Genomic DNA, 27,411 nt, shown 5'->3' with positions numbered 1-27,411 from the left:
TTTACAGTCCCTCCCTCCTACCTACCTGTTTTATAGTCCCTCCCTCCTACCAGGCTGTTTTATAGTCCCTCCCTCCTACCAGGCTGTTTTATAGTCCCTCCCTCCTACCTACCTGTTTTACAGTCCCTCCCTCCTACCTACCTGTTTTACAGTCCCTCCCTCCTACCTACCTGTTTTACAGTCCCTCCCTCCTACCTACCTGTTTTACAGTCCCTCCCTCCTACCTACCTGTTTTACAGTCCCTCCCTCCTACCTACCTGTTTTACAGTCCCTCCCTCCTACCTACCTGTTTTATAGTCCCTCCCTCCTACCAGGCTGTTTTATAGTCCCTCCCTCCTACCTACCTGTTTTACAGTCCCTCCCTCCTACCTACCTGTTTTATAGTCCCTCCCTCCTACCTACCTGTTTTACAGTCCCTCCCTCCTACCTACCTGTTTTATAGTCCCTCCCTCCTACCTACCTGTTTTATAGTCCCTCCCTCCTACCTGTTTTACAGTCCCTCCCTCCTACCTACCTGTTTTACAGCCCCTCCCTCCTACCTACCTGTTTTATAGTCCCTCCCTCCTACCTACCAGGCTGTTTTATAGTCCCTCCCTCCTACCTACCAGGCTGTTTTACAGTCCCTCCCTCCTACCTACCTGTTTTACAGCCCCTCCCTCCTACCTACCTGTTTTATAGTCCCTCCCTCCTACCTACCAGGCTGTTTTATAGTCCCTCCCTCCTACCTACCAGGCTGTTTTATAGTCCCTCCCTCCTACCTACCTGTTTTATAGTCCCTCCCTCCTACCTACCAGGCTGTTTTATAGTCCCTCCCTCCTACCAGGCTGTTTTACAGTCCCTCCCTCCTACCTACCTGTTTTACAGTCCCTCCCTCCTACCTACCTGTTTTACAGTCCCTCCCTCCTACCTACCTGTTTTATAGTCCCTCCCTCCTACCAGGCTGTTTTATAGTCCCTCCCTCCTACCAGGCTGTTTTATAGTCCCTCCCTCCTACCTACCTGTTTTACAGTCCCTCCCTCCTACCTACCTGTTTTACAGTCCCTCCCTCCTACCTACCTGTTTTACAGTCCCTCCCTCCTACCTACCTGTTTTACAGTCCCTCCCTCCTACCTACCTGTTTTACAGTCCCTCCCTCCTACCTACCTGTTTTACAGTCCCTCCCTCCTACCTACCTGTTTTACAGTCCCTCCCTCCTACCTACCAGTTTTACAGTCCCTCCCTCCTACCTACCTGTTTTACAGTCCCTCCCTCCTACCTACCTGTTTTACAGTCCCTCCCTCCTACCTACCTGTTTTATAGTCCCTCCCTCCTACCTACCAGGCTGTTTTATAGTCCCTCCCTCCTACCTACCAGGCTGTTTTATAGTCCCTCCCTCCTACCTACCTGTTTTATAGTCCCTCCCTCCTACCAGGCTGTTTTATAGTCCCTCCCTCCTACCAGGCTGTTTTACAGTCCCTCCCTCCTACCTACCAGTTTTACAGTCCCTCCCTCCTACCTACCTGTTTTACAGTCCCTCCCTCCTACCTACCTGTTTTACAGTCCCTCCCTCCTACCTACCTGTTTTACAGTCCCTCCCTCCTACCTACCTGTTTTACAGTCCCTCCCTCCTACCTACCTGTTTTACAGTCCCTCCCTCCTACCTACCTGTTTTATAGTCCCTCCCTCCTACCTACCTGTTTTACAGTCCCTCCCTCCTACCTACCTGTTTTACAGTCCCTCCCTCCTACCTACCTGTTTTACAGTCCCTCCCTCCTACCTACCTGTTTTACAGTCCCTCCCTCCTACCTACCTGTTTTACAGTCCCTCCCTCCTACCTACCTGTTTTACAGTCCCTCCCTCCTACCTACCTGTTTTACAGTCCCTCCCTCCTACCTACCTGTTTTACAGTCCCTCCCTCCTACCTACCTGTTTTATAGTCCCTCCCTCCTATCTACCTGTTTTATAGTCCCTCCCTCCTACCTACCTGTTTTACAGTCCCTCCCTCCCACCAACCTGTTTTACAGTCCCTCCCTCCTACCTACCTGTTTTACAGTCCCTCCCTCCCACCAACCTGTTTTACAGTCCCTCCCTCCTACCTACCAACCTGTTTTACAGTCCCTCCCTCCTACCTACCTGTTTTATAGTCCCTCCCTCCTACCTACCTGTTTTACAGTCCCTTCCTCCTACCTACCAACCCGTTTTTACAGCCCCTCCCTCCTACCTACCTGTTTTATAGTCCCTCCCTCCTACCTACCTGTTTTACAGTCCCTACCTACCTGTTTTACAGTCCCTCCCTCCTACCTACCTACCTGTTTTACAGTCCCTCCCTCCTACCTACCTACCTGTTTTACAGTCCCTCCCTCCTACCAACCTGTTTTAGAGTCCCTCCCTCCTACCTACCTACCTGTTTTACAGTCCCTCCCTCCTACCTACCTACCTGTTTTACAGTCCCTCCCTCCTACCTACCTACCTGTTTTATAGTCCCTCCCTCCTACCTACCAGTTTTATAGTCCCTCCCTCCTACCTACCTGTTTTATAGTCCCTCCCTCCTACCTACCTGTTTTATAGTCCCTCCCTCCTACCTACCTGTTTTACAGTCCCTTTCTCCCACCTACCTGTTTTACAGTCCCTCCCTCCTACCTACCTGTTTTACAGTCCCTCCCTCCTACCTACCTGTTTTACAGTCCCTCCCTCCTACCTACCTGTTTTACAGTCCCTCCCTCCTACCTACCTGTTTTATAGTCCCTCCCTCCTACCTACCTGTTTTACAGTCCCTCCCTCCTACCTACCTGTTTTACAGTCCCTCCCTCCTACCTACCTGTTTTACAGTCCCTCCCTCCTACCTACCTGTTTTACAGTCCCTCCCTCCTACCTACCTGTTTTATAGTCCCTCCCTCCTACCTACCTGTTTTATAGTCCCTCCCTCCTACCAGGCTGTTTTATAGTCCCTCCCTCCTACCTACCTGTTTTACAGTCCCTCCCTCCTACCTACCTGTTTTACAGTCCCTCCCTCCTACCTACCTGTTTTACAGTCCCTCCCTCCTACCTACCTGTTTTACAGTCCCTCCCTCCTACCTACCTGTTTTACAGTCCCTCCCTCCTATCTACCTGTTTTATAGTCCCTCCCTCCTACCTACCTGTTTTACAGTCCCTCCCTCCCACCAACCTGTTTTACAGTCCCTCCCTCCTACCTACCAACCTGTTTTACAGTCCCTCCCTCCTACCTACCTGTTTTATAGTCCCTCCCTCCTACCTACCTGTTTTACAGTCCCTCCCTCCTACCTACCAACCTGTTTTACAGTCCCTCCCTCCTACCTACCTACCTACCTGTTTTACAGTCCCTCCCTCCCACCAACCTGTTTTACAGTCCCTCCCTCCTACCTACCTACCTACCTGTTTTACAGTCCCTCCCTCCCACCAACCTGTTTTACAGTCCCTCCCTCCTACCTACCTACCTACCTGTTTTACAGTCCCTCCCTCCCACCAACCTGTTTTACAGTCCCTCCCTCCTACCTACCAACCTGTTTTACAGTCCCTCCCTCCTACCTACCTGTTTTATAGTCCCTCCCTTCTACCTACCTGTTTTATAGTCCCTCCCTCCTACCTACCAACCTGTTTTACAGCCCCTCCCTCCTACCTACCTGTTTTAGAGTCCCTCCCTCCTACCTACCTACCTGTTTTACAGTCCCTCCCTCCTACCAACCTGTTTTAGAGTCCCTCCCTCCTACCTACCTACCTGTTTTACAGTCCCTCCCTCCTACCTACCTACCTGTTTTACAGTCCCTCCCTCCTACCAACCTGTTTTAGAGTCCCTCCCTCCTACCTACCTACCTGTTTTACAGTCCCTCCCTCCTACCCACCTACCTGTTTTATAGTCCCTCCCTCCTACCTACCTACCTGTTTTATAGTCCCTCCCTCCTACCAACCTGTTTTATAGTCCCTCCCTCCTACCTACCAGTTTTATAGTCCCTCCCTCCTACCTACCAGTTTTATAGTCCCTCCCTCCTACCTACCTGTTTTATAGTCCCTCCCTCCTACCTACCTGTTTTATAGTCCCTCCCTCCTACCTACCTGTTTTATAGTCCCTCCCTCCTACCTACCTGTTTTATAGTCCCTCCCTCCTACCTACCTGTTTTATAGTCCCTCCCTCCTACCTACCTGTTTTATAGTCCCTCCCTCCTACCTACCTGTTTTATAGTCCCTCCCTCCCACCTACCTTTTTTATAGTCCCTCCCTCCCACCTACCTGTTTTATAGTCCCTCCCTCCCACCAACCTGTTTTAAAGTCCCTCCCTCCCACCAACCTGTTTTAAAGTCCCTCCCTCCCACCTACCTGTTTTAAAGTCCCTCCCTCCCACCTACCTGTTTTACAGTCCCTACCTCCTACCTACATGTTTTACAGTCCCTCCCTCCTACCTACCTGTTTTATAGTCCCTCCCTCCTACCTACCTGTTTTACAGTCCCTCCCTCCTACCTACCTACCTGTTTTACAGTCCCTCCCTCCTACCTACCTGTTTTATTGTCCCTCCCTCCTACCTACCTGTTTTATAGTCCCTCCCTCCTACCTACCTGTTTTACAGTCCCTCCCTCCTACCTACCAACCTGTTTTATAGTCCCTCCCTCCTACCTACCTGTTTTACAGTCCCTCCCTCCTACCTACCTGTTTTACAGCCCCTCCCTCCTACCTACCTGTTTTACAGCCCCTCCCTCCTACCTACCTACCTGTTTTATAGTCCCTCCCTCCTACCTACCTGTTTTATAGTCCCTCCCTCCTACCTACCAACCTGTTTTATAGTCCCTCCCTCCTACCTACCTGTTTTATAGTCCCTCCCTCCTACCTACCTGTTTTATAGTCCCTCCCTCCTACCTACCTGTTTTACAGTCCCTCCCTCCTACCTACCAGGCTGTTTTATAGTCCCTCCCTCCTACCTACCTGTTTTATAGTCCATCCCTCCTACCTACCAGTGTTATAGTCCCTCCCTACTACCTACTTGTTTTATAGTCCCTCCCTCCTACCTACCTGTTTTATAGTCCCTCCCTCCCACCTACCTGTTTTAAAGTCCCTCCCTCCCACCAACCTGTTTTAAAGTCCCTCCCTCCCACCTACCTGTTTTATAGTCCCTCCCTCCTACCTACCTGTTTTAAAGTTCCTCCCTCCCACCAACCTGTTTTAAAGTCCCTCCCTCCCACCTACCTGTTTTATAGTCCCTCCCTCCTACCTACCTGTTTTATAGTCCCTCCCTCCTACCTACCTGTTTTATAGTCCCTCCCTCCTACCTACCTGTTTTATAGTCCCTCCCTCCTACCTACCTGTTTTATAGTCCCTCCCTCCTACCTGTTTTACAGTCCCTCCCTCCTACCTACCTGTTTTATAGTCCCTCCCTCCTACCAACCTGTTTTATAGTCCCTCCCTCCTACCTACCTGTTTTACAGTCCCTCCCTCCTACCTACCTGTTTTATAGTCCCTCCCTCTCTCCTACCTGTTTTACAGCCCCTCCCTCCTACCTACCTGTTTTACAGCCCCTCCCTCCTACCTACCTGTTTTATAGTCCCTCCCTCCTACCTACCTTTTTTATAGTCCCTCCCTCCCACCAACCTGTTTTAAAGTCCCTCCCTCCCACCAACCTGTTTTAAAGTCCCTCCCTCCCACCAACCTGTTTTAAAGTCCCTCCCTCCCACCAACCTGTTTTAAAGTCCCTCCCTCCCACCTACCTGTTTTATAGTCCCTCCCTCCTACCTACCTGTTTTATAGTCCCTCCCTCCTACCTACCAGGCTGTTTTATAGTCCCTCCCTCCTACCTACCAGTTTTATAGTCCCTCCCTCCTACCTACCTGTTTTACAGTCCCTTTCTCCCACCTACCTGTTTTATAGTCCCTCCCTCCTACCTACCTGTTTTATAGTCCCTCCCTCCTACCTACCTGTTTTATAGTCCCTCCCTCCTACCTACCTGTTTTATAGTCCCTCCCTCCTACCTACCTGTTTTATAGTCCCTCCCTCCTACCTACCTGTTTTACAGTCCCTTTCTCCCATCTACCTGTTTTATAGTCCCTCCCTCCTACCTACCTGTTTTATAGTCCCTCCCTCCTACCTACCAGGCTGTTTTATAGTCCCTCCCTCCTACCTACCAGTTTTATAGTCCCTCCCTCCTACCTACCTGTTTTACAGTCCCTTTCTCCCACCTACCTGTTTTATAGTCCCTCCCTCCTACCTACCAGTTTTATAGTCCCTCCCTCCTACCTACCTGTTTTATAGTCCCTCCCTCCTACCTACCTGTTTTATAGTCCCTCCCTCCTACCTACCTGTTTTACAGTCCCTTTCTCCCACCTACCTGTTTTATAGTCCCTCCCTCCTACCTACCTGTTTTATAGTCCCTCCCTCCTACCTACCTGTTTTATAGTCCCTCCCTCCTACCTACCTGTTTTATAGTCCCTCCCTCCTACCTACCTGTTTTACAGTCCCTTTCTCCCACCTACCTGTTTTATAGTCCCTCCCTCCTACCTACCAGTTTTATAGTCCCTCCCTCCTACCTACCTGTTTTATAGTCCCTCCCTCCTACCTACCTGTTTTACAGTCCTTTTCTCCCACCTACCTGTTTTATAGTCCCTCCCTCCTACCTACCTGTTTTATAGTCCCTCCCTCCAACCAGGCTGTTTATAGTCCCTTCCTCCTCCCAGGCTGTTATAGTCCCTCCCTCCTCCCAGGCTGTTATAGTCCCTCCCTTATACCTGCTCTCCAGCTGTTTTATAGTTCCAGCCATCTGATTAGTCTTCTCCTCCAGGCGACTGATGACCTCACTCTTCTGCTTGGCGCCCGCCTCCAAGTTCTGTGGACACATATCAAACCAAGACCCTTTAGCTGTGTGTGCGCGCACGTGTGTTTAAAGCTTTTTGTCACGTCCACTAGTACAGTGAAACGTCTGTCTTGCTTGTACAACTACCACTACTACCACCACCACTATTACTACTACTACCACTACCAGCACTACTACAACTATTACTACTACTACTACCACCACTACTACTACTACCACCACCAGCACTACTACGACCAGCACGAACACCACTACTACTACTATTACTACTACTACTACTACTACTACTACTACCACCACCACCGCTACAACTACCACCACCAGCACTACTACGACCAGCACTACCACCACCATTACCACCACCACCACCACCACCACCGCTACAACTACGACCAGCACTACCAACACCACAACCACTACTACCACCACCACCACCACGACTACCACCACCACTACTACTACTACGACCAGCACTACCACCACCACTACCAGCACTACTACTACCACCACTACCACTACCACCACCAACAGCAGCACTACCACCAGCAGCACTACCACCACTACCACCAGCACTACTACCACCAGCACTACTACCACCACCAGCACAACTACCACCACCACCAGCACTACTACTACTACTACAACTACTACTACTACCACCAGCACTACCACCAGCACTACCACTGCTACCACCACCACCACCACTACTACTACTACTACTACGACCAGCACTACTACCAGCACTTCTACGACCACCAGCACAACTACCACCACCACCAGCACTACTACTTCAACTACTACTACTACTACCACCAGCACTACTACCACCACCACCACCAGCACTACTACCACCACCACTACCACTTCTACCACCACCACCAGCACTAATACCACCACCACCACTACCAGCACTACTACCACCACCACCACTACTACTACTACTACCACCACCACCAATACTACCACCAGCACTACTTCCACCAGCACTTCTACCACCACCACCATTACCAGCACTACTACCACCACTACTACTACTACCACCACCACTAACACTACTACTACCAGCACTACCACCACCACTACTACCAGCACTACTACTACCAATACCACCACTACTAACACTACTACTACCAGCACTACCACCACTACTACCAGCACTACTACTACCAATACCACCACTACTAACACTACTACTACCAATACCACCACTACTACCAGCACTACTACTACCAATACCACCACTACTACCAGCACTACTACTACCAATACCACCACTACTACCAGCACTACTACTACCAATACCACCACTACTACCAGCACTACTACTACCAATACCACCACTACTACCACTACTACTACCAGCACTACCACCACCACCACTACCACCACCACCACTACTACCACCACCACCAGCACTTCTACTACTACCACCACTACTACCACCAGCACTACTACTACCACCACCAGCACTACTACTACCACCACCAGCACTACTACTACCACCACCACCACCAGCACCACTACTACTACCACCAGCACTACTACCACCACCACCACCACTACTACCAGCACTACTACTACCACCAATACCACCACCACCAATACCACCACTACAAACACTACCAGCACTACTACCAGCACTACTACTACCACCACCACTACCACCACCACTACTACTACCAATACCACCACTACTACCACTACTACCACCACTACTACCAGCACTACCACCACTACTACCAGCACTACTACCACTACCACCAGCACTACTACCACCACCACCAGCACTACTACCACCACCACCAGCACTACTACCACCACCACCAGCACTACTACCACCACCACCAGCACTACTACCACCACCACCAGCACTACTACCACCACCACCAGCACTACTACCACCACCACCACCAGCACTACCACCACCACCACCACCAGCACTACCACCACCACCACCACCAGCACTACCACCACCACCACCAGCACTACTACCACCACCACCACCAGCACTACTACCACTACTACCACCACCACCAGCACTACCACCACCACCAGCACTACCACCACCACCAGCACTACCACCACCACCAGCACTACCACCACCACCAGCACTACCACCACCACCAGCACTACCACCACCACCAGCACTACCACCACCACCAGCACTACCACCACCACCACCACCACCACCACCAGCACTACCACCACCACCAGCACTACCACTACCACCAGCACTACCACTACCACCAGCACTACCACTACCACCAGCACTACCACTACCACCAGCACTACTACCACCACCACTACTACTACTACTACTACAACCAGCACTACCACCACCACCACCAGCACCACTTCTACTACTACTACTACCAGCACTTCTACTACTACTACTACTACTACCACCAGCACTTCTACTACTACTACTACTACTACTACTACCACCAGCACTACCACTACCACCAGCACTACCACTACCACCAGCACTACCACTACCACCAGCACTACCACCAGCACCACTACTACTACTACTACAACCAGCACTACCACCACCACCAGCACCACTACCACTTCTACTACTACTACTACCAGCACTTCTACTACTACCACCAGCACTTCTACTACTACTACTACTACTACTACCACCAGCACTACCACCACCACCAGCACTACCACCACCACTACCACTACCACCAGCACTACCACTACCACCAGCACTACCACTACCACCAGCACTACCACTACCAACAGCACTACTACCACCAACAGCACTACTACCACCAGCACTACCACCACCACCACTACCACCACCACCACTACCACCACCACCAGCACCACTACCACTTCTACTACTACTACTACTACCACCAGCACTTCTACTACTACTACCACCACCACCACGACTACTACTACTACCAGCACGACTACTACTCCTTCCAGCACGACTACTACCACTAACAGCATTACCACCACTACTACTACCACCACTACCACCACTACTACTACCACCACCACTACAACTACTACCACTACTAGTACTACTACTACTGTAACTACCACCACTACTAGTACTACTACACACTAAAGGAAAGTAGAACAAGAACACCAAAAATAGAAAAAAGAACAGGAGAAAGTAAGTCTGCTACCAGCACTACCACTACTACTACAGGGTCCCTTTATATCACTGGGAAATACACTATGATACTGTCAAGTCACTATGATACTGGAGGGGTAGAGGGGTCAAGTCACTGATACTGGAGAGGTAGAGGGGTCAAGTCACTGATACTGGAGGGGTAGAGGAGTCAAGTCACTGATACTGGAGGGGTAGAGGGGTCAAGTCACTATGATACTGGAGGGGCAGAGGGGTCAAGTCACTATGATACTGGAGGGGCAGAGGGGTCAAGTCACTATGATACTGGAGGGGTAGAGGGGTCAAGTCACTATGATACTGGAGGGGCAGAGGGGTCAAGTCACTATGATACTGGAGGGGCAGAGGGGTCAAGTCACTATGATACTGGAGGGGTAGAGGGGTCAAGTCACTATGATACTGGAGGGGTAGAGGGGTCAAGTCACTATGATACTGGAGGGGCAGAGGGGTCAAGTCACTATGATACTGGAGGGGTAGAGGGGTCAAGTCACTATGATACTGGAGGGGTAGAGGGGTCAAGTCACTATGATACTGGAGGGGTAGAGGGGTCAAGTCACTATGATACTGGAGGGGTAAAGTCACTATGATACTGGAGGGGCAGAGGGGTCAAGTCACTATGATACTGGAGGGGTAGAGGGGTAAGGTCAATATGATACTGGAGGGGCAGAGGGGTCAAGTCACTATGATACTGGATGGGCAGAGGGGTCAAGTCACTATGATACTGGAGGGGTAGAGGGGTCAAGTCACTATGATACTGGAGGGGTAGAGGGGTCAAGTCACTATGATACTGGAGGGGTAAAGTCACTATGATACTGGAGGGGCAGAGGGGTCAAGTCACTATGATACTGGAGGGGTAGAGGGGTAAGGTCAATATGATACTGGAGGGGTAGAGGACTCAAGTCACTATGATACTGGAGGGGTAGAGGGGTCAAGTCACTATGATACTGGAGGGGTAGAGGGGTCAAGTCACTATGATACTGGAGGGGTAAAGTCACTATGATACTGGAGGGGTAGAGGGTAAGGTCAATATGATACTGGAGGGGTAGAGGAGTCAAGTCACTATGATACTGGAGGAGTAGAGGGGTAAGGTCAATATGATATTGGAGGGGTAGAAGGGTCAAGTCACTATGATACTGGAGGGGCAGAGGGGTCAAGTCACTATGATACTGGAGGGGCAGAGGGGTCAAGTCACTATGATACTGGAGGGGTAAAGTCACTATGATACTGGAGGGGTAGAGGGGTCAAGTCACTATGATACTGGAGGGGTAGAGGGGTAAGGTCAAAATGATACTGGAGGGGCAGAGGGGTCAAGTCACTATGATACTAGAGGGGCAGATGGGTCAAGTCACTATGATACTGGAGGGGTAGAGGGGTAAGGTCAATATGATACTGGAGGGGTAGAGGGGTCAAGTCACTGATACTGGAGGGGTAGAGGAGTCAAGTCACTATGATACTGGAGGGGTAGAGGGGTAAGGTCAATATGATACTGGAGGGGTAGAGGGGTCAAGTCACTATGATACTGGAGGGGTAGAGGAGTCAAGTCACTATGATACTGGAGGGGCAGAGGGGTCAAGTCACTATGATACTGGAGGGGTAGAGGAGTCAAGTCACTATGATACTGGAGGGGTAGAGGGGTCAAGTCACTATGATACTGGAGGGGTAGAGGGGTCAAGTCACTATGATACTGGAGGGGTAGAGGGGTCAAGTCACTATGATACTGGAGGGGTAGAGGGGTCAAGTCACTATGATACTGGAGGGGTAGAGGGGTCAAGTCACTATGATACTGGAGGGGTAGAGGGGTCAAGTCACTATGATACTGGAGTGGTAGAGGGGTCAAGTCACTATGATACTGGAGGGGCAGAGGGGTCAAGTCACTATGATACTGGAGGGGTAGAGGGGTCAAGTCACTATGATACTGGAGTGGTAGAGGGGTCAAGTCACTATGCTACTGGAGGGGTAGAGGAGTCAAGTCACTATGATACTGGAGGGGTCAAGTCACTATGATACTGGAAGGGCAGTGGAGTCCAGTCACTGATACTGGAGGGGCAGAGGGGTCAAGTCACTATGATACTAGAGGGGTAGAGGGGTAAGGTCAATATGATACTGGAGGGGTAGAGGGGTCAAGTCACTGATACTGGAGGGGTAGAGGAGTCAAGTCACTATGATACTGGAGGGGTAGAGGGGTAAGGTCAATATGATACTGGAGGGGTAGAGGGGTCAAGTCACTATGATACTGGAGGGGTAGAGGAGTCAAGTCACTATGATACTGGAGGGGTAGAGGGGTCAAGTCACTATGATACTGGAGGGGTAGAGGAGTCAAGTCACTATGATACTGGAGGGGTAGAGGGGTCAAGTCACTATGATACTGGAGGGGTAGAGGGGTCAAGTCACTATGATACTGGAGGGGTAGAGGGGTCAAGTCACTATGATACTGGAGGGGTAGAGGGGTCAAGTCACTATGATACTGGAGGGGTAGAGGGGTCAAGTCACTATGATACTGGAGGGGTAGAGGGGTCAAGTCACTATGATACTGGAGGGGTAGAGGGGTCAAGTCACTATGATACTGGAGGGGTAGAGGGGTCAAGTCACTATGATACTGGAGGGGTAGAGGAGTCAAGTCACTATGATACTGGAGGGGTCAAGTCACTATGATACTGGAGGGGCAGAGGGGTCAAGTCACTATGATACTGGAGGGGCAGTGGAGTCCAGTCACTGATACTGGAGGGGTAGAGGGGTCAAGTCACTATGATACTGGAGGGGTAGAGGGGTCAAGTCACTATGATACTGGAGGGGTAGAGGGGTCAAGTCACTATGATACTGGAGGGGTAGAGGGGTCAAGTCACTATGATACTGGAGGGGTAGAGGGGTCAAGTCACTATGATACTGGAGGGGCAGTGGAGTCCAGTCACTGATACTGGAGGGGTAGAGGGGTCAAGTCACTATGATACTGGAGGGGTAGAGGGGTCAAGTCACTATGATACTGGAGGGGTAGAGGGGTCAAGTCACTATGATACTGGAGGGGCAGTGGAGTCCAGTCACTGATACTGGAGGGGCAGTGGAGTCAAGTCACTGGTGACTATGACAAACACTGTGTGTTTCTAGGCCTACCTGGGACTTCTGCGCTAGCTGCTGGTTGAGGGACCTGAGGTCTTCTAGCTGTTGTCGAAGCTCAACCAGAGCATCCTGTTTCTCACACATATCCGTCTCTAACATCTTCATAGACAGCTCCATCTCCTGCTTCATACCAATCTGAATCTCCAACTCCTTCTCTACATCCTAGAGACGGAGACAGTGAGAGCGATAGAGACAGACACACGAGAGAGATTAATACAGGATAGATGGAGGGATGGGTTAATACAGGAGGGATGGAGGGAGGGGTGGGTTAATACAGGATGGATGGAGGGAGGGATGGGTTAATACAGGATGGATGGAGGGAGAGGGGGAGGGATGGGTTAATACAGGATGGATGGAGGGAGGGATGGATGGAGGGGTGGGTTAATACAGGAGGGATGGAGGGAGGGAGGGGTGGGTTAATACAGGAGGGAGGGGTGGGTTAATACAGGAGGGATGGAGGGAGGGATGGGTTAATACAGGAGGGATGGAGGGAGGGAGGGGTGGGTTAATACAGGATGGATGGAGGGAGGGATGGGTTAATACAGGATGGATGGAGGGAGGGATGGGTTAATACAGGATGGATGGATGGAGGGATGGGTTAATACAGGATGGATGGATGGGTTAATACAGGAGGGATGGAGGGATGGGTTAATACAGGATGGATGGATGGAGGGAGGGGGGGTTAATACAGGATGGATGGATGGAGGGAGGGGGGGTTAATACAGGATGGATGGAGGGAGATTAATACAGGATGGATGGAGGGAGGGAGGGAGGGAGGGAGGGGTGGGTTAATACAGGATGGATGGATGGAGGGAGGGGGGGTTAATACAGGATGGATGGAGGGCGTAATACAGGATGGATGGAGGGCGTAATACAGGATGGATGGAGGGGTTAATACAGGAGGGAGGGAGGGGTTAATACAGGATGGATGGATGAGTTAATACAGGAGGGAGGGAGGGGTTAATACAGGAGGGAGGGAGGGGTTAATACAGGATGGATGGATGGATCGAGGGAGGGATGGGTTAATCCAGGATGGAGGAAGGGAGGGATGGAGGGAGGGAGGGAGGGAGGGGTGGGTTAATCCAGGATGGAGGAAGGGAGGGATGGAGGGAGGGAGGGAGGGAGGGGTGGGTTAATCCAGGATGGAGGAAGGGAGGGATGGAGGGAGGGAGGGAGGGGTGGGTTAATCCAGGATGGAGGAAGGGAGGGATGGAGGGAGGGAGGGGGTGGGTTAATCCAGGATGGAGGAAGGGAGGGATGGAGGGAGGGAGGGAGGGAGGGGTGGGTTAATCCAGGATGGAGGAAGGGAGGGAGGGAGGGAGGGAGGGGTGGGTTAATCCAGGATGGAGGAAGGGAGGGATGGAGGGAGGGAGGGAGGGAGGGGTGGGTTAATCCAGGATGGAGGAAGGGAGGGATGGAGGGAGGGAGGGAGGGAGGGAGGGAGGGGTGGGTTAATCCAGGATGGAGGAAGGGAGGGATGGAGGGAGGGAGGGAGGGGTGGGTTAATCCAGGATGGAGGAAGGGAGGGATGGAGGGAGGGAGGGAGGGAGGGAGGGAGGGAGGGAGGGAGGGGTGGGTTAATCCAGGATGGAGGAAGGGAGGGATGGAGGGATGGAGGGAGGGAGGGAGGGAGGGGTGGGTTAATCCAGGATGGAGGAAGGGAGGGATGGAGGGAGGGAGGGAGGGAGGGAGGGGTGGGTTAATCCAGGATGGAGGAAGGGAGGGATGGAGGGAGGGAGGGAGGGAGGGGGTGGGTTAATCCAGGATGGAGGAAGGGAGGGATGGAGGGAGGGAGGGAGGGAGGGAGGGGTGGGTTAATCCAGGATGGAGGAAGGGAGGGATGGAGGGAGGGAGGGAGGGAGGGAGGGGTGGGTTAATCCAGGATGGAGGAAGGGAGGGATGGAGGGAGGGAGGGAGGGAGGGAGGGGTGGGTTAATCCAGGATGGAGGAAGGGAGGGATGGAGGGAGGGAGGGAGGGAGGGGTGGGTTAATACAGGATGGATGGATGGAGGGAGGGGGGGTTAATACAGGATGGATGGAGGGCGTAATACAGGATGGATGGAGGGGTTAATACAGGAGGGAGGGAGGGGTTAATACAGGATGGATGGATGAGTTAATACAGGAGGGAGGGAGGGGTTAATACAGGAGGGAGGGAGGGGTTAATACAGGATGGATGGATGGATGGATCGAGGGAGGGATGGGTTAATCCAGGATGGAGGAAGGGAGGGATGGAGGGAGGGAGGGAGGGAGGGGTGGGTTAATCCAGGATGGAGGAAGGGAGGGATGGAGGGAGGGAGGGAGGGAGGGGTGGGTTAATCCAGGATGGAGGAAGGGAGGGATGGAGGGAGGGAGGGAGGGGTGGGTTAATCCAGGATGGAGGAAGGGAGGGATGGAGGGAGGGAGGGGGTGGGTTAATCCAGGATGGAGGAAGGGAGGGATGGAGGGAGGGAGGGAGGGGTGGGTTAATCCAGGATGGAGGAAGGGAGGGAGGGAGGGAGGGGTGGGTTAATCCAGGATGGAGGAAGGGAGGGATGGAGGGAGGGAGGGAGGGAGGGGTGGGTTAATCCAGGATGGAGGAAGGGAGGGATGGAGGGAGGGAGGGAGGGAGGGAGGGAGGGAGGGAGGGAGGGAGGGGTGGGTTAATCCAGGATGGAGGAAGGGAGGGATGGAGGGAGGGAGGGAGGGGTGGGTTAATCCAGGATGGAGGAAGGGAGGGATGGAGGGAGGGAGGGAGGGAGGGAGGGAGGGAGGGAGGGGTGGGTTAATCCAGGATGGAGGAAGGGAGGGATGGAGGGATGGAGGGAGGGAGGGAGGGAGGGGTGGGTTAATCCAGGATGGAGGAAGGGAGGGATGGAGGGAGGGAGGGAGGGAGGGGTGGGTTAATCCAGGATGGAGGAAGGGAGGGATGGAGGGAGGGAGGGAGGGAGGGAGGGGTGGGTTAATCCAGGATGGAGGAAGGGAGGGATGGAGGGAGGGAGGGAGGGAGGGAGGGGTGGGTTAATCCAGGATGGAGGAAGGGAGGGAGGGAGGGAGGGAGGGAGGGAGGGGTGGGTTAATCCAGGATGGAGGAAGGGAGGGATGGAGGGAGGGAGGGGGTGGGTTAATCCAGGATGGAGGAAGGGAGGGATGGAGGGAGGGAGGGAGGGAGGGGTGGGTTAATCCAGGATGGAGGAAGGGAGGGATGGAGGGATGGAGGGAGGGAGGGAGGGAGGGAGGGAGGGGTGGGTTAATCCAGGATGGAGGAAGGGAGGGATGGAGGGAGGGAGGGAGGGAGGGAGGGGTGGGTTAATCCAGGATGGAGGAAGGGAGGGATGGAGGGAGGGAGGGAGGGAGGGGTGGGTTAATCCAGGATGGAGGAAGGGAGGGATGGAGGGAGGGAGGGAGGGGTGGGTTAATCCAGGATGGAGGAAGGGAGGGATGGAGGGAGGGAGGGAGGGAGGGGTGGGTTAATCCAGGATGGAGGAAGGGAGGGATGGAGGGAGGGAGGGAGGGAGGGAGGGGGTGGGTTAATCCAGGATGGAGGAAGGGAGGGATGGAGGGAGGGAGGGAGGGAGGGAGGGGGTGGGTTAATCCAGGATGGAGGAAGGGAGGGATGGAGGGAGGGAGGGGTGGGTTAATCCAGGATGGAGGAAGGGAGGGATGGAGGGAGGGAGGGAGGGAGGGGTGGGTTAATCCAGGATGGAGGAAGGGAGGGATGGAGGGAGGGAGGGAGGGAGGGGTGGGTTAATCCAGGATGGAGGAAGGGAGGGATGGAGGGAGGGAGGGAGGGGTGGGTTAATCCAGGATGGAGGAAGGGAGGGATGGAGGGAGGGAGGGAGGGAGGGAGGGAGGGAGGGAGGGAGGGAGGGAGGGAGGGAGGGAGGGAGGGAGGGAGGGAGGGGTGGGTTAATCCAGGATGGAGGAAGGGAGGGATGGAGGGATGGAGGGAGGGAGGGAGGGAGGGAGGGAGGGAGGGAGGGGTGGGTTAATCCAGGATGGAGGAAGGGAGGGATGGAGGGAGGGAGGGAGGGAGGGGTGGGTTAATCCAGGATGGAGGAAGGGAGGGATGGAGGGAGGGAGGGAGGGAGGGAGGGAGGGAGGGAGGGGTGGTGTTTGTTGGCCTGAAATGCTAACCTCCTGCTAACCTGCTAACCTCCTTAGCATTGCTTGCTAGCTAGTTAACAAGGCTGGGCAATATGGTCAAAATATCACATCACTCTATTTTTGGATAATAAAAGTTGTACATGTGCTTTATGAGTAGTAGGTGACCGTTGGGTGGTTTCAATGGCTCCTTCTCCATTCTGATTGTTTTATACTGTTCAATTTAACTTATAATTTCCTGATTTTTCATCAATTTCTGCATTTGAGATCATTTCCACATATGGCTGCACGATGTGGGGCGGCAGGTAGTGGTTAGAGCGTTGGGGCAGTAACCAGCAGGTAGCCTAGTGGTTAGAGTGTTGGGCCAGTAACCAGCAGGTAGCCTAGTGGTTAGAGCGTTGGGCCAGTAACCAGCAGGTAGCCTAGTGGTTAGAGGGTTGGGCCAGTAACCAGCAGGTAGCCTAGTGGTTAGAGCATTGGGCCAGTAACTGAAAGGTTGCTGGATCGAATCCCAGAGCTGACAAGGTACAATATGTCGTTCTGCCCCTGAATAAGGCAGTTAACCCACTATTCCTAGGCCGTTGTAAATAAGAATTTGTTCTTAACCGACTTGCCAAGTTCAATAATGGTTAAATACTTCAAAATGAACAGTGGTTGTCCGTTTTACCTTGTGACTGGACTCTAGCTGGTTGGAGCTCTCCTCCTTGACTCGTTCTACATCCTCTTGTAGGGTGATGATCCTGTTGTTGGCTACTGCAAGCTGGACACACCAGGTTTGAGTGTATTTGACCTTTATTTATACAGGTTTGATTCATTGAGATAAAAATCAATTTTGCAAGAGAAACCTGTAAAATGTTCCACACCAGTGGAGAAATATCAGATTTACTTTCAGACAACCAAGGTTATTGATTACTGCATTGTTGGGTTTAGAGCTTGAAAGGTTTAGAGCTTGGCATTTCACTTGACATTAAGACAACGTTCTGTTAACCTCGACACAACCTCTACACAACCCAGTTGTAGACTGCATGTTAAATCAAACTGTGGTCAAATAAAAAAATAAGCCAACCTCTTCAGTGAGCTTGGTGTTGGACTTCTCCATAGCGTCTACTTTGGCCTGCAGGTTGTTGACTGAAGCACTCAGGTGTCTGTTTAGCTCCTCAACATAGTTCTTTTGGTCCAGGATGGCTGTGATCTGGCCATCCCTGGTGGGGGGGAGAATTGAGAAAGACTTGGAAGCAAAAGCCAGCTCATCTCACACTAGGGCTGGGAGGGCGCGGCACTAGGGCTGGGAGGGCGCGGCACTAGGGCTGGGAGGGCGCGGCACTAGGGCTGGGAGGGCGCGGCACTAGGGCTTGGGAGGGCGCGGCACTAGGGCTGGGAGGGTGCGGCACTAGGCTTGGGAGGGTGCGGCACTAGGGCTTGGGAGGGCGTGGCACTAGGGCTTGGGAGGGCGCGGCACTAGGGCTGGGAGGGCGCGGCACTAGGGCTGGGAGGGTGCGGCACTAGGGCTGGGAGGGCGCGGCACTAGGGCTGGGAGGGTGCGGCACTAGGGCTGGGAGGGTGCGACAAGGCAGAGAAATTGAGTGTTTTTCCTGAAGAGAAAGACAGGATATACGTGGGGTTAAAGTGAGGGGCTAGCGTTGTTAAGGTGAGGGGCTAGCGGTTACGACACAACCCTAAATCTGTAAACAAGGGCACCCTAATTGACATTATCCTGACCAACTTGCCCTCCAAATACACCTCTGCTGTCTTCAATCAGGATCTCAGCTATCCCTGCCTAATTTGCCTGTATCCGCTACAGGTACGCGGTCAAACAACCACCCCTCATCACTGTCAAACGCTCCCTAAAACACTTCTGCGCGCAGGCCTTTCTCAACGACCTGGCCCGGGTATCCTGGATGGATATTGACCTCATCCCATCAGTTGAGGATGCCTGGTCATTCTTTAAAAGTAACTTCCTCACCATTTTAGACAAGCATACTCCGTTCAAAAAAATGCAGAACTAAGAACAGATTTAGTCCTTGGTTCACTCCAGACTTGACTGCCCTCGACCAGCACAAAAACATCCTGTGGCGGACTGCAATAGCATCGAATAGTCCCCGCGATATGCAACTGTTCAGGGAAGTCAGGAACCAAAACACACAGTCAGTCAGGAAAGCAAAGGCCAGCTTTTTCAAGCAGAAATTTGCATCCTGTAGCTCGAACTCCAAAACGTTTTGGGACACTAAAGTCCATGGAGAACAAGAGCACCTCCTCCCAGCTGCCCACTGCACTGAGGCTAGGTAACACGGTCACCACCGATAAATCTGTGATAATCGAAAAATTCAACAAGCATTTCTCAATGGCTGGCCATGCCTTCCTCCTGGCTACTCCAACCTCAGCCAACAGCCCCCCCCCCCGCAGGTACTCGCCCACGCCTCCCCAGCTTCTCCTTTACCCAAATCCAGATAGCAGATGTTCTGAAAGAGCTGCAAAACCTGGACCCATACAAATCAGCTGGGCTTGACAATCTGGACCCTCTATTTCTGAAACTGTCTGCAGCCATTGTCGCCCCTATTACCAGCCTGTTCAACATCTCCTCTGTATCATCTGAGATCCCCAAGGATTGGAAAGCTGCCGCGGTCATCCCCCTCTTCAAAGGGGGAGACACCCTGGACCCAAAACTGTTACAGACCTATATCCATCCTGCCCTGCCTATCTAATGTCTTCGAAAGCCAAGTCAACAAACAGATCACTGACCATCTCAAATCCCACCGTACCTTCTCCGCTGTGCAATCCGGTTTCCGAGCCGATCACGGGTGCACCTCAGCCATGCTCAAGGTACTAAACGATATCATAACTGCCATCAATAAAAGACAGTACTGTGCAGCCATCTTCATCGACCTGGCCAAGGCTTTCGACTCTGTCAATCACCATATTCTTATCGGCAGACTCAGTAGCCTCAGTTTTTCTAATGACTGCCTTGCCTGGTTCACCAACTACTTTGCAGACAGAGTTCAGTGTGTCAAATCGGAGGGCATGTTGTCCGGTCCTCTGGCAGTCTCTATGGGGGTACCACAGGGTTCAATTCTCAGGCTGACTTTTTTCTCTGTATATATAGCAATGATGTTGCTCTTGTGCGGGCGATTCCCTGGTCCACCTCTAGGCAGACGACACCATTCTGTATACTTCTGGCCCTTCCTTGGACACTGTGCTATCTAACCTCCAAACAAGCTTCAATGCCTCGACTTCCTTGACTTCGGCAATGTTATCTACAAAATAGCTTCCAATACTCGACTCAGCAAACTGGATGCAGTTTATCACAGTGCCATCCGTTTGGTCACTAAAGCACCTTATACCACCCACACCTATGACCTGTACTCTCTCGTTGGCTGGCCCTCGCTACATATTCGTCGCCAGACCCACTGGCTCCAGGTCATCTACAAGTCCATGCTAGGTAAAGCTCCGCCTTATCTCAGTTCACTGTTCACGATGGCAACACCCAACCGTAGCACGCGCTCCAGCAGATGTATCTCACTGATCATCGCTAAAGCCAAAACCTCATTTGGCCGCCTTTCATTCCAGTACTCTGCTGCCTGCGATTGGAATGAATTGCAAAAAAGGGCTAGTGAGGGGCTAGCGGTATTAAGGTGGGGGGCTAGCGGTATTAAGGTGAGGGGCTAGCGGTATTAAGGTGAGGGGCTAGCGGTATTAAGGTGAGGGGCTAGCGGTGTTAACGTGAGGGGCTAGCGTTGTTAAGGTGAGGGGCTAGCGTTGTTAAGGTGAGGGGCTAGTGGTATAAAGGTGAGGGGCAAACGTTGTTAAGGGGAGGGGCAAGCGTTGTTAAAGGGAGGGGCTAGCATTGTTAAAGGGAGGGGCTATCATTGTTAAGGGGAGGGGCTATCATTGTCAAGGGGAGGGGCTATCATTGTTAAGGGGAGAGGCTATCAGTGTCAAGGGGAGGGGGTAGCATTGTCAAGGGGAGGGGCTATCATTGTTATAAGGGGAGTGGCTATCATTGTTAAGGGGAGGGGCTAGCGGTATTAAAAGAGGAACGCACCCTTCTGCCGTCTTGCTGCTTTGACCATCCTTAAGATACATGGAGAAATCTATCACCCCGACCTGCACAGGAAATACAACAGACTTACTTGTATGACCACATAACAGAATAACAGCTGCTTCACTGATGGGCCACTTTAAATGCGTACTGGGGGCCACTGTAAATGCATACTGGGGGCCACTGTAAATGCATACTGGGGGCCACTGTAAATGCATACTGGGGGCCACTGTAAATGCATACTGGGGGCCACTGTAAATGCATACTGGGGGCCACTGTAAATGCATACTGGGGGCCACTGTAAATGCATACTGGGGGCCACTGTAAATGCATACTGGGGGCCACTGTAAATGCATACTGGGGGCCACTGTAAATGCATACTGGGGGCCACTGTAAATGCATACTGGGGGCCACTGTAAATGCATACTGGGGGCCACTGTAAATGCATACTGGGGGCCACTGTAAATGCATACTGGGGGCCACTGTAAATGCATACTGGGGGCCACTGTAAATGCATACTGGGGGCCACTGTAAATGCATACTGGGGGCCACTGTAAATGCATACTGGGGGCCACTGTAAATACGTACTGGGGGCCATTGTAAATGCGTGCTGGGGGCCACTGTAAATGCATACTGGGGGCCACTGTAAATACGTACTGGGGACCACTGTAAATGCATACTGGGGGCCACTGTAAATACGTACTGGGGGCCATTGTAAATGCGTACTGGGGGCCACTGTAAATGCATACTGGGGGCCACTGTAAATACGTACTGGGGGCCATTGTAAATGCGTGCTGGGGGCCACATATATATTCTATGGTACTAACCTGTGAGTCGAGGTCTTCTCCCTTCATACAGAGATTAGCATCGATGACGTTCAACCCAACCAGCAGTCCGGCGATCACGGCTCCTTCCTCCTCCATCATGAGAGCGTTGGACTCGTAGAACTCACTGAGCAGGTCCTTTCTGTTGATGATGGTCTTCATGTAATCTGACAGCTTCTTCTGCATCAGGGCCAATCGCAGCCAGGCCCGCCCTCTTCCTAATGGGGTTCTGGTGACGGACGGGGAGTTACACCAATCACATAACTCAACAGGGGATTAGGCCAATTATGTATCAACTACACAATGTGTGACATGTTTACACCAATCAGATACCAAGTGAACCGTGTGCGAGTGTCTACCATCGTAATCGAACCACACAGTGTTACTCCATCTAATACTGGGGGGTCTTACACCAATCAGATACCAAGTGAACCGTGGGCTTACACCAATGGAACCTTAATTTAACCAGGCAAGTCAGTTACCAACAAATTCCTATTTACAATGACGGCCTACCCCGAACGACGCTGGGCCAATTGTGCGCCGTCCTATGGGACTCCCAATCACGGATGTGATATGACTTCCATAATAAAGGAATCACTGGAGTAAATGAGGGAGACGGAGTATATTGAAAGCAGGTGCTTCCACACAGGTGTGGTTCGTGAGTTAATTATGCATTTAAAACATCCCATCATGCTTTGGGAGGGTCCCTGTATAAAAATGCCCAGCTGCCCATTATGTTGGCAACCATGGATAGAAGAAGAGATCTCAGTGACTTTCAAAGACATATCTCAAAGGAGTATAGAGGGTTTCAAAACCCTTAGCCTACAATTTCTGCACCCCAGAAATCAACATAACAAAATCCCCATCAAAATCAGTAGGTTCAAGCTGGAGAAATATTATTTTGCCTGGGCTGTCTCTCAAGCCGATGCATTCACAGATGTCGCCCTTCAGCATCTGCTGTGGAAGGTGGCAGAGCTACAGCGCTGTTTGTCAGACCAGGAGACACCCTGAAAACCTGTCTGTTAATGCTAGAGATATATCTGGGTGGCAGGACATTTCGCCTGTCCCCACATGGAAAAAAAAGCAATTTCAGGCTTAGGGGTTAGGTTTAGAATTTGGGAAAGGTCAAATAGGATTTTTAAATGGGAATCAATTGTTTAGTCCCCACAAGGATAGTAAAACAAAACTTGTGTCACTAGATGTTAACCCTATAAAATAACACTTGAGACAGCATTTTCCACCACCATCAACAAAACAAAGGAGGGAATTTCTCATGGAGGAATGGTGTTGCATCCCTCCAATAGAGTTCAGACCCTAGAATCAATGGTGTTGCATCCCTCCGTTAGTCAGGCGGGAAGAGGACATTAGGGAGGGCGTCAGTCAGGCGGGAAGAGGACATTAGGGACGGCGTCAGTCAGGAAGAGGACATTAGGGACGGCGTCAGTCAGACGGGAAGAGGACATTAGGGACGGCGTCAGTCAGACGGGAAGAGGACATTAGGGAGGGCGTCAGTCAGACGGGAAGAGGACATTAGGGACGGCATCAGTCAGGCAGGAAGAGGACATTAGGGAGGGCGTCAGTCAGACGGGAAGAGGACATTAGGGACGGCGTTAGTCAGGCGCAGGTCTTACTTGAGTCCTGGCAGGTCCTTGACGCTGGCGGTGATCTCTCCAGCCTCAGGGGTGAGTTTCTCCACCAGCTCCAGGGCCCCCCAGAAAGATTTGTTCTGCCCCAGGAACGTCTTCTTGGCTGAGGGGGTCGGTAGAGGGAACGTTAGGCCAACAATACTACACAACACCAATGCTAAGATCATCCTGACAGGGCACTTCTAAGCATCCTGAATTAACAGAATCAGTAGGTTATAAATCTGTCACACTTACATCATTATAATCAGATTTAGAGTGTTTAATAGTCACATGTACAGGGATGCAGGTGTGATTGCAAGGTACAGTCAAACTTTTAGGTTCCGAGCTCCCACATACAGGACGAGTGAAACGAGATAATGACAAATGGTATTAAAACTATAGAAAAAATTAACTATATACATAACTGTAGCAAGGATGAATAAATACATGTCCCTTGGGTGTAGAGGCAGAGTAAAGATCATAAGGGGAGTAGCAGGGAGGAAGGGGTTGCAGGTAGCTGCAGGTGGCTATTCAGCAGCCAGTCCTTCCAGTTTTTCCCATGATGCTCCTTTGCTGCCCGGTCTGAGTGTTTGAAGATGGGAGAACAGGGCATGGCTTGGTGGCTGGGGTCCATGATGATCTTCTTGGCCTTCCTGCAACACCTGGTATTGTAGGTGTCCTGTAGGGCAGGCAGTGGGCACCCAATACTGCGTTAGTACCAGGCTGGGATGCAGACCAACAGTATGCTCTCAAAGGTACTCCTGTAGAACACAGAGCCCTCTGGGAAATGCAAAATTTCTTCAGAATATTGAAGAGTCACTGTCGTGCCATCACTACAATGTCCATGTGGTTAGACCATTTCAGATTCTCTGAGGTGTACGCTGACCGTCTCCGTGGAGGCCCCGTTGAGGATGGGGGAGTATCCAGCCTGATCCAAGTCCACAATTTGTATTTTTTATTTCACCTTTATTTAACCAGGTAGGCCAGTTGAGAACAAGTTCTCATTTACAACTGCAACCTGGCCAAGATAAAGCAAAGCAGTGCGACACAAACAACAACAGAGTTACACATAAACAAACGTAGTCAATAACACAATAGAACATAAAGATTCTTCGATTTATGTACAGTGTGTGCAAATGTAGAAGAGTAGGGATAAATAGGCCACAGAGGCAAAAATAATTACAACTTAGCATTAATACTGGAGTGATATACTGTATGTGCAGAGGATGATGTGCAAGTAGAGATACTGGGGTGCAAAATAGCAAGAGGTTAAGTAATAATATGGGGATGAGGTAGTCGGGTGGGCTATTTACAGATGGGCTGTGTACAGGTACAGTGATCGGTAAGCAGCTCTGACAGCTGAAGCTTAAAGTTAGAGAGATTTTTCACCTTCAGAGATTTTTGCAATTCGTTCCAGTCATTGTCAGCAGAGAACTGGAAGGAAAGGCGGCCAAAGGAAGTGTTGGCTTTGGGGATGACCTGTGCAATTTACCTTCTGGAGCGCGTGCTACAGGTGGGTGTTTCTATGGTGACCAGTGAGCTGAGATAAGGAGGGGCTTTACCTAGCAAAAACATAGATGACCTGGAGCCAGTGGGTTTGGTGACGAATATGACACGAGGACCAGCCAACGAGAAAACACAGGTCACAGTGGTGGGTCGTATATGGGGTAGTATATGTATATGGGGTTTGGTGATAAAACGGATGGCACTGTGATGGAATACATCCAATTTACTAAGTAGAGTGTTGGAGGCTATTTTGTAAATGTCGGCGAAGTCAAAGATCTGTAGGATGGTCAGTTTTACGAGGGAATGATTGGCGGCATTAGTGAAGGAGGATTTCTTGCGAAATAGGAAGCCGATTCTAGATTTAATTTTGGATTGGAGATGCTTAATGTGAGTCTGGAAGGAGAGTTTACAGTCTAACCAGACACCTAGGTATTTGTAGTTGTCCACATATTCTAGGTCAGAACCGTCCAGAGTAGTGATGTTGGACAGGCGGGTAGCGATCGGTTGAAGAGCATGCATTTAGTTTTACTTGTATTTAAGAGCAATTGGAGGCCACGGAAGGAGTGTTGTATGGCATTGAAGCTTGCCTGGAGGGCTGTTAACACAGTGTCCAAAGAAGGGCCAGAAGTATACAGAATGGTGTTGTCTGCATAGAGGTGGATCAGAGAATCACCAGCAGCAAGAGCAACATCATTGATATATAGAGAGAAAAGAGTCGGCCCGAGAATTGAACCATGTGGCACCCCCATAGAGACTGCCAGAGGTCCGGACAACAGGCCCTCCAATTTGACAACTGAACTCTATCAGATAAATAGTTGGTGAACCTTGCAAGGCAGTCATTTGAGAAACCAAGGCTGTCGAGTCTGCCGATGAGGATGTGGTGATTGACAGAGTCGAAAGCCTTGGCCAGGTCGATGAATACGGCTGCACAGTATGGTCTCTTATCGATGGCGGTTATGATATTGTTTAGGACCTTGAGCGTGGCTGAGGTGTGCACGACCAGCTCAGAAACCAGATCGCATAGTGGAGAAGGTACGGTGGGATTCGAAATGGTCGGTGATCTGTTTATTAACTTGGCTTTCAAATATTTTAGAAAAGCAGGGCAGGATGGATATAGGTCTGTAACAGTTTGGGTCTAAAGTGTCTCCCCCTTTGAAGAGGGGGATGACCGCGGTAGCTTTCCAATCTTTGGGAATCTCAGACGATACAAGAGGGGTTGAACAGCCTAGTAATAGGGGTTGCAACAATTTCGGCGGATAATTTTAGGATGAGAGTGTCCAGATTGTCTAGCCCGGCAGATTTGTAGGGGTCCAGATTTGGCAGCGATTTCAGAACATCAGTTATTTGGATTTGTGTGAAGGAGAAATGGGGAGGCTTGGACAGGTTGCTATGGGGGGTGCAGGGCTGTTTACCGGGGTAGGGGTAGCCAGGTAGAAAGCATGGCCAGCCTTGGAAAAATGCTTATTGAAATGATTGATTATCGTAGATTTATCGGTGGTGACAGTGTTTCCTATCCTCAGTGCAGTGGGCAGCTGGGAGGAGGTGCTCTTATTCTCCATGGACTTTACACTGTCCCAAAACGTTTTGGAATTAGTGCAACTGGATGCAAATTTCTGTTTGAAAAAGATAGCCTTTGCTTTCCTAACTGACGGTGTATATTGGTTCCTAACTTCCCTGAAAAGTTGCATATCATGGGGGCTATTCGATGGTAATGCAGAACGCCACAGGATGTTTTTGTGCTGGTCAAGGGCAGTCAAGTCTGGGGTGAACCAAGGGCTATATCGGATCTTAATTCTACATTTATTGAATGGGGCATGCTTATTTAAGATGGAGAGGAAAGCACTTTAGAAGAGCATCCTCTACTGACGGGATGAAGTCAATATCCTTCCAGAATACCCAGGCCAGGTTGGTTAGAAAGGCCTGCTTGCAGAAGTGTTTTAGGGAGCGTTTGACAGTGAGGAGGGGTGGTCGTTTGACCGCGGACCCATTACGAACACAGGCAATGAGGCAGTGATGCTGAGATCCTGGTTGAAGACAGCAGAGGTGTATTTAGAGGGCAAGTTGGTTAGGATGTTATCTAAGAGGGTGCCCATGGTTACAGATTTTGGTAGGTTCCTTGATAATTTGTGTAAGATTGTGTTAAGCATGTCCCAGTTTAGGTCACCTCGCAGCACGAGTTCTGAAGATATATGGAGGATAATCAATTCACGGTGTCCAGGGAACAGCTGTGAGCTGAAGGAGGTCAATAACAAGCGGCAACGGTGAGAGACTTGTTTCTGGAAAGGTGG

The 27,411-nt window shown here is 51.2% G+C and overlaps 1 protein-coding gene across 3 annotated transcripts in view; it reads right to left on the bottom strand.

Moving 5' to 3' along the window:
- Window positions 1-27,411, bottom strand: part of LOC135507194 (protein RUFY3-like) — a 73,223-nt gene that overhangs the window by 23,615 nt on the left and 22,197 nt on the right. For all 3 annotated transcript variants that reach the window (XM_064926815.1, XM_064926925.1, XM_064926871.1), the window contains exons 3-9: window positions 23,624-23,741; window positions 21,996-22,221; window positions 21,172-21,233; window positions 18,199-18,334; window positions 17,800-17,892; window positions 13,047-13,214; window positions 6,705-6,802 (exon numbers count right to left, since the gene is read on the bottom strand). In XM_064926815.1, coding sequence (XP_064782887.1) covers window positions 6,705-6,802; window positions 13,047-13,214; window positions 17,800-17,892; window positions 18,199-18,334; window positions 21,172-21,233; window positions 21,996-22,221; window positions 23,624-23,741 — 901 coding nt within the window. The remainder of the gene's footprint in view (window positions 1-6,704; window positions 6,803-13,046; window positions 13,215-17,799; window positions 17,893-18,198; window positions 18,335-21,171; window positions 21,234-21,995; window positions 22,222-23,623; window positions 23,742-27,411) is intronic.

Source organism: Oncorhynchus masou, chromosome 1, assembly GCF_036934945.1.
Source record: "Oncorhynchus masou masou isolate Uvic2021 chromosome 1, UVic_Omas_1.1, whole genome shotgun sequence".
Lineage (NCBI taxonomy): Eukaryota > Metazoa > Chordata > Actinopteri > Salmoniformes > Salmonidae > Oncorhynchus > Oncorhynchus masou.
Note: the sequence above shows the minus strand (reverse complement) of the source record. Positions and strands in the feature narration are given on the sequence as shown.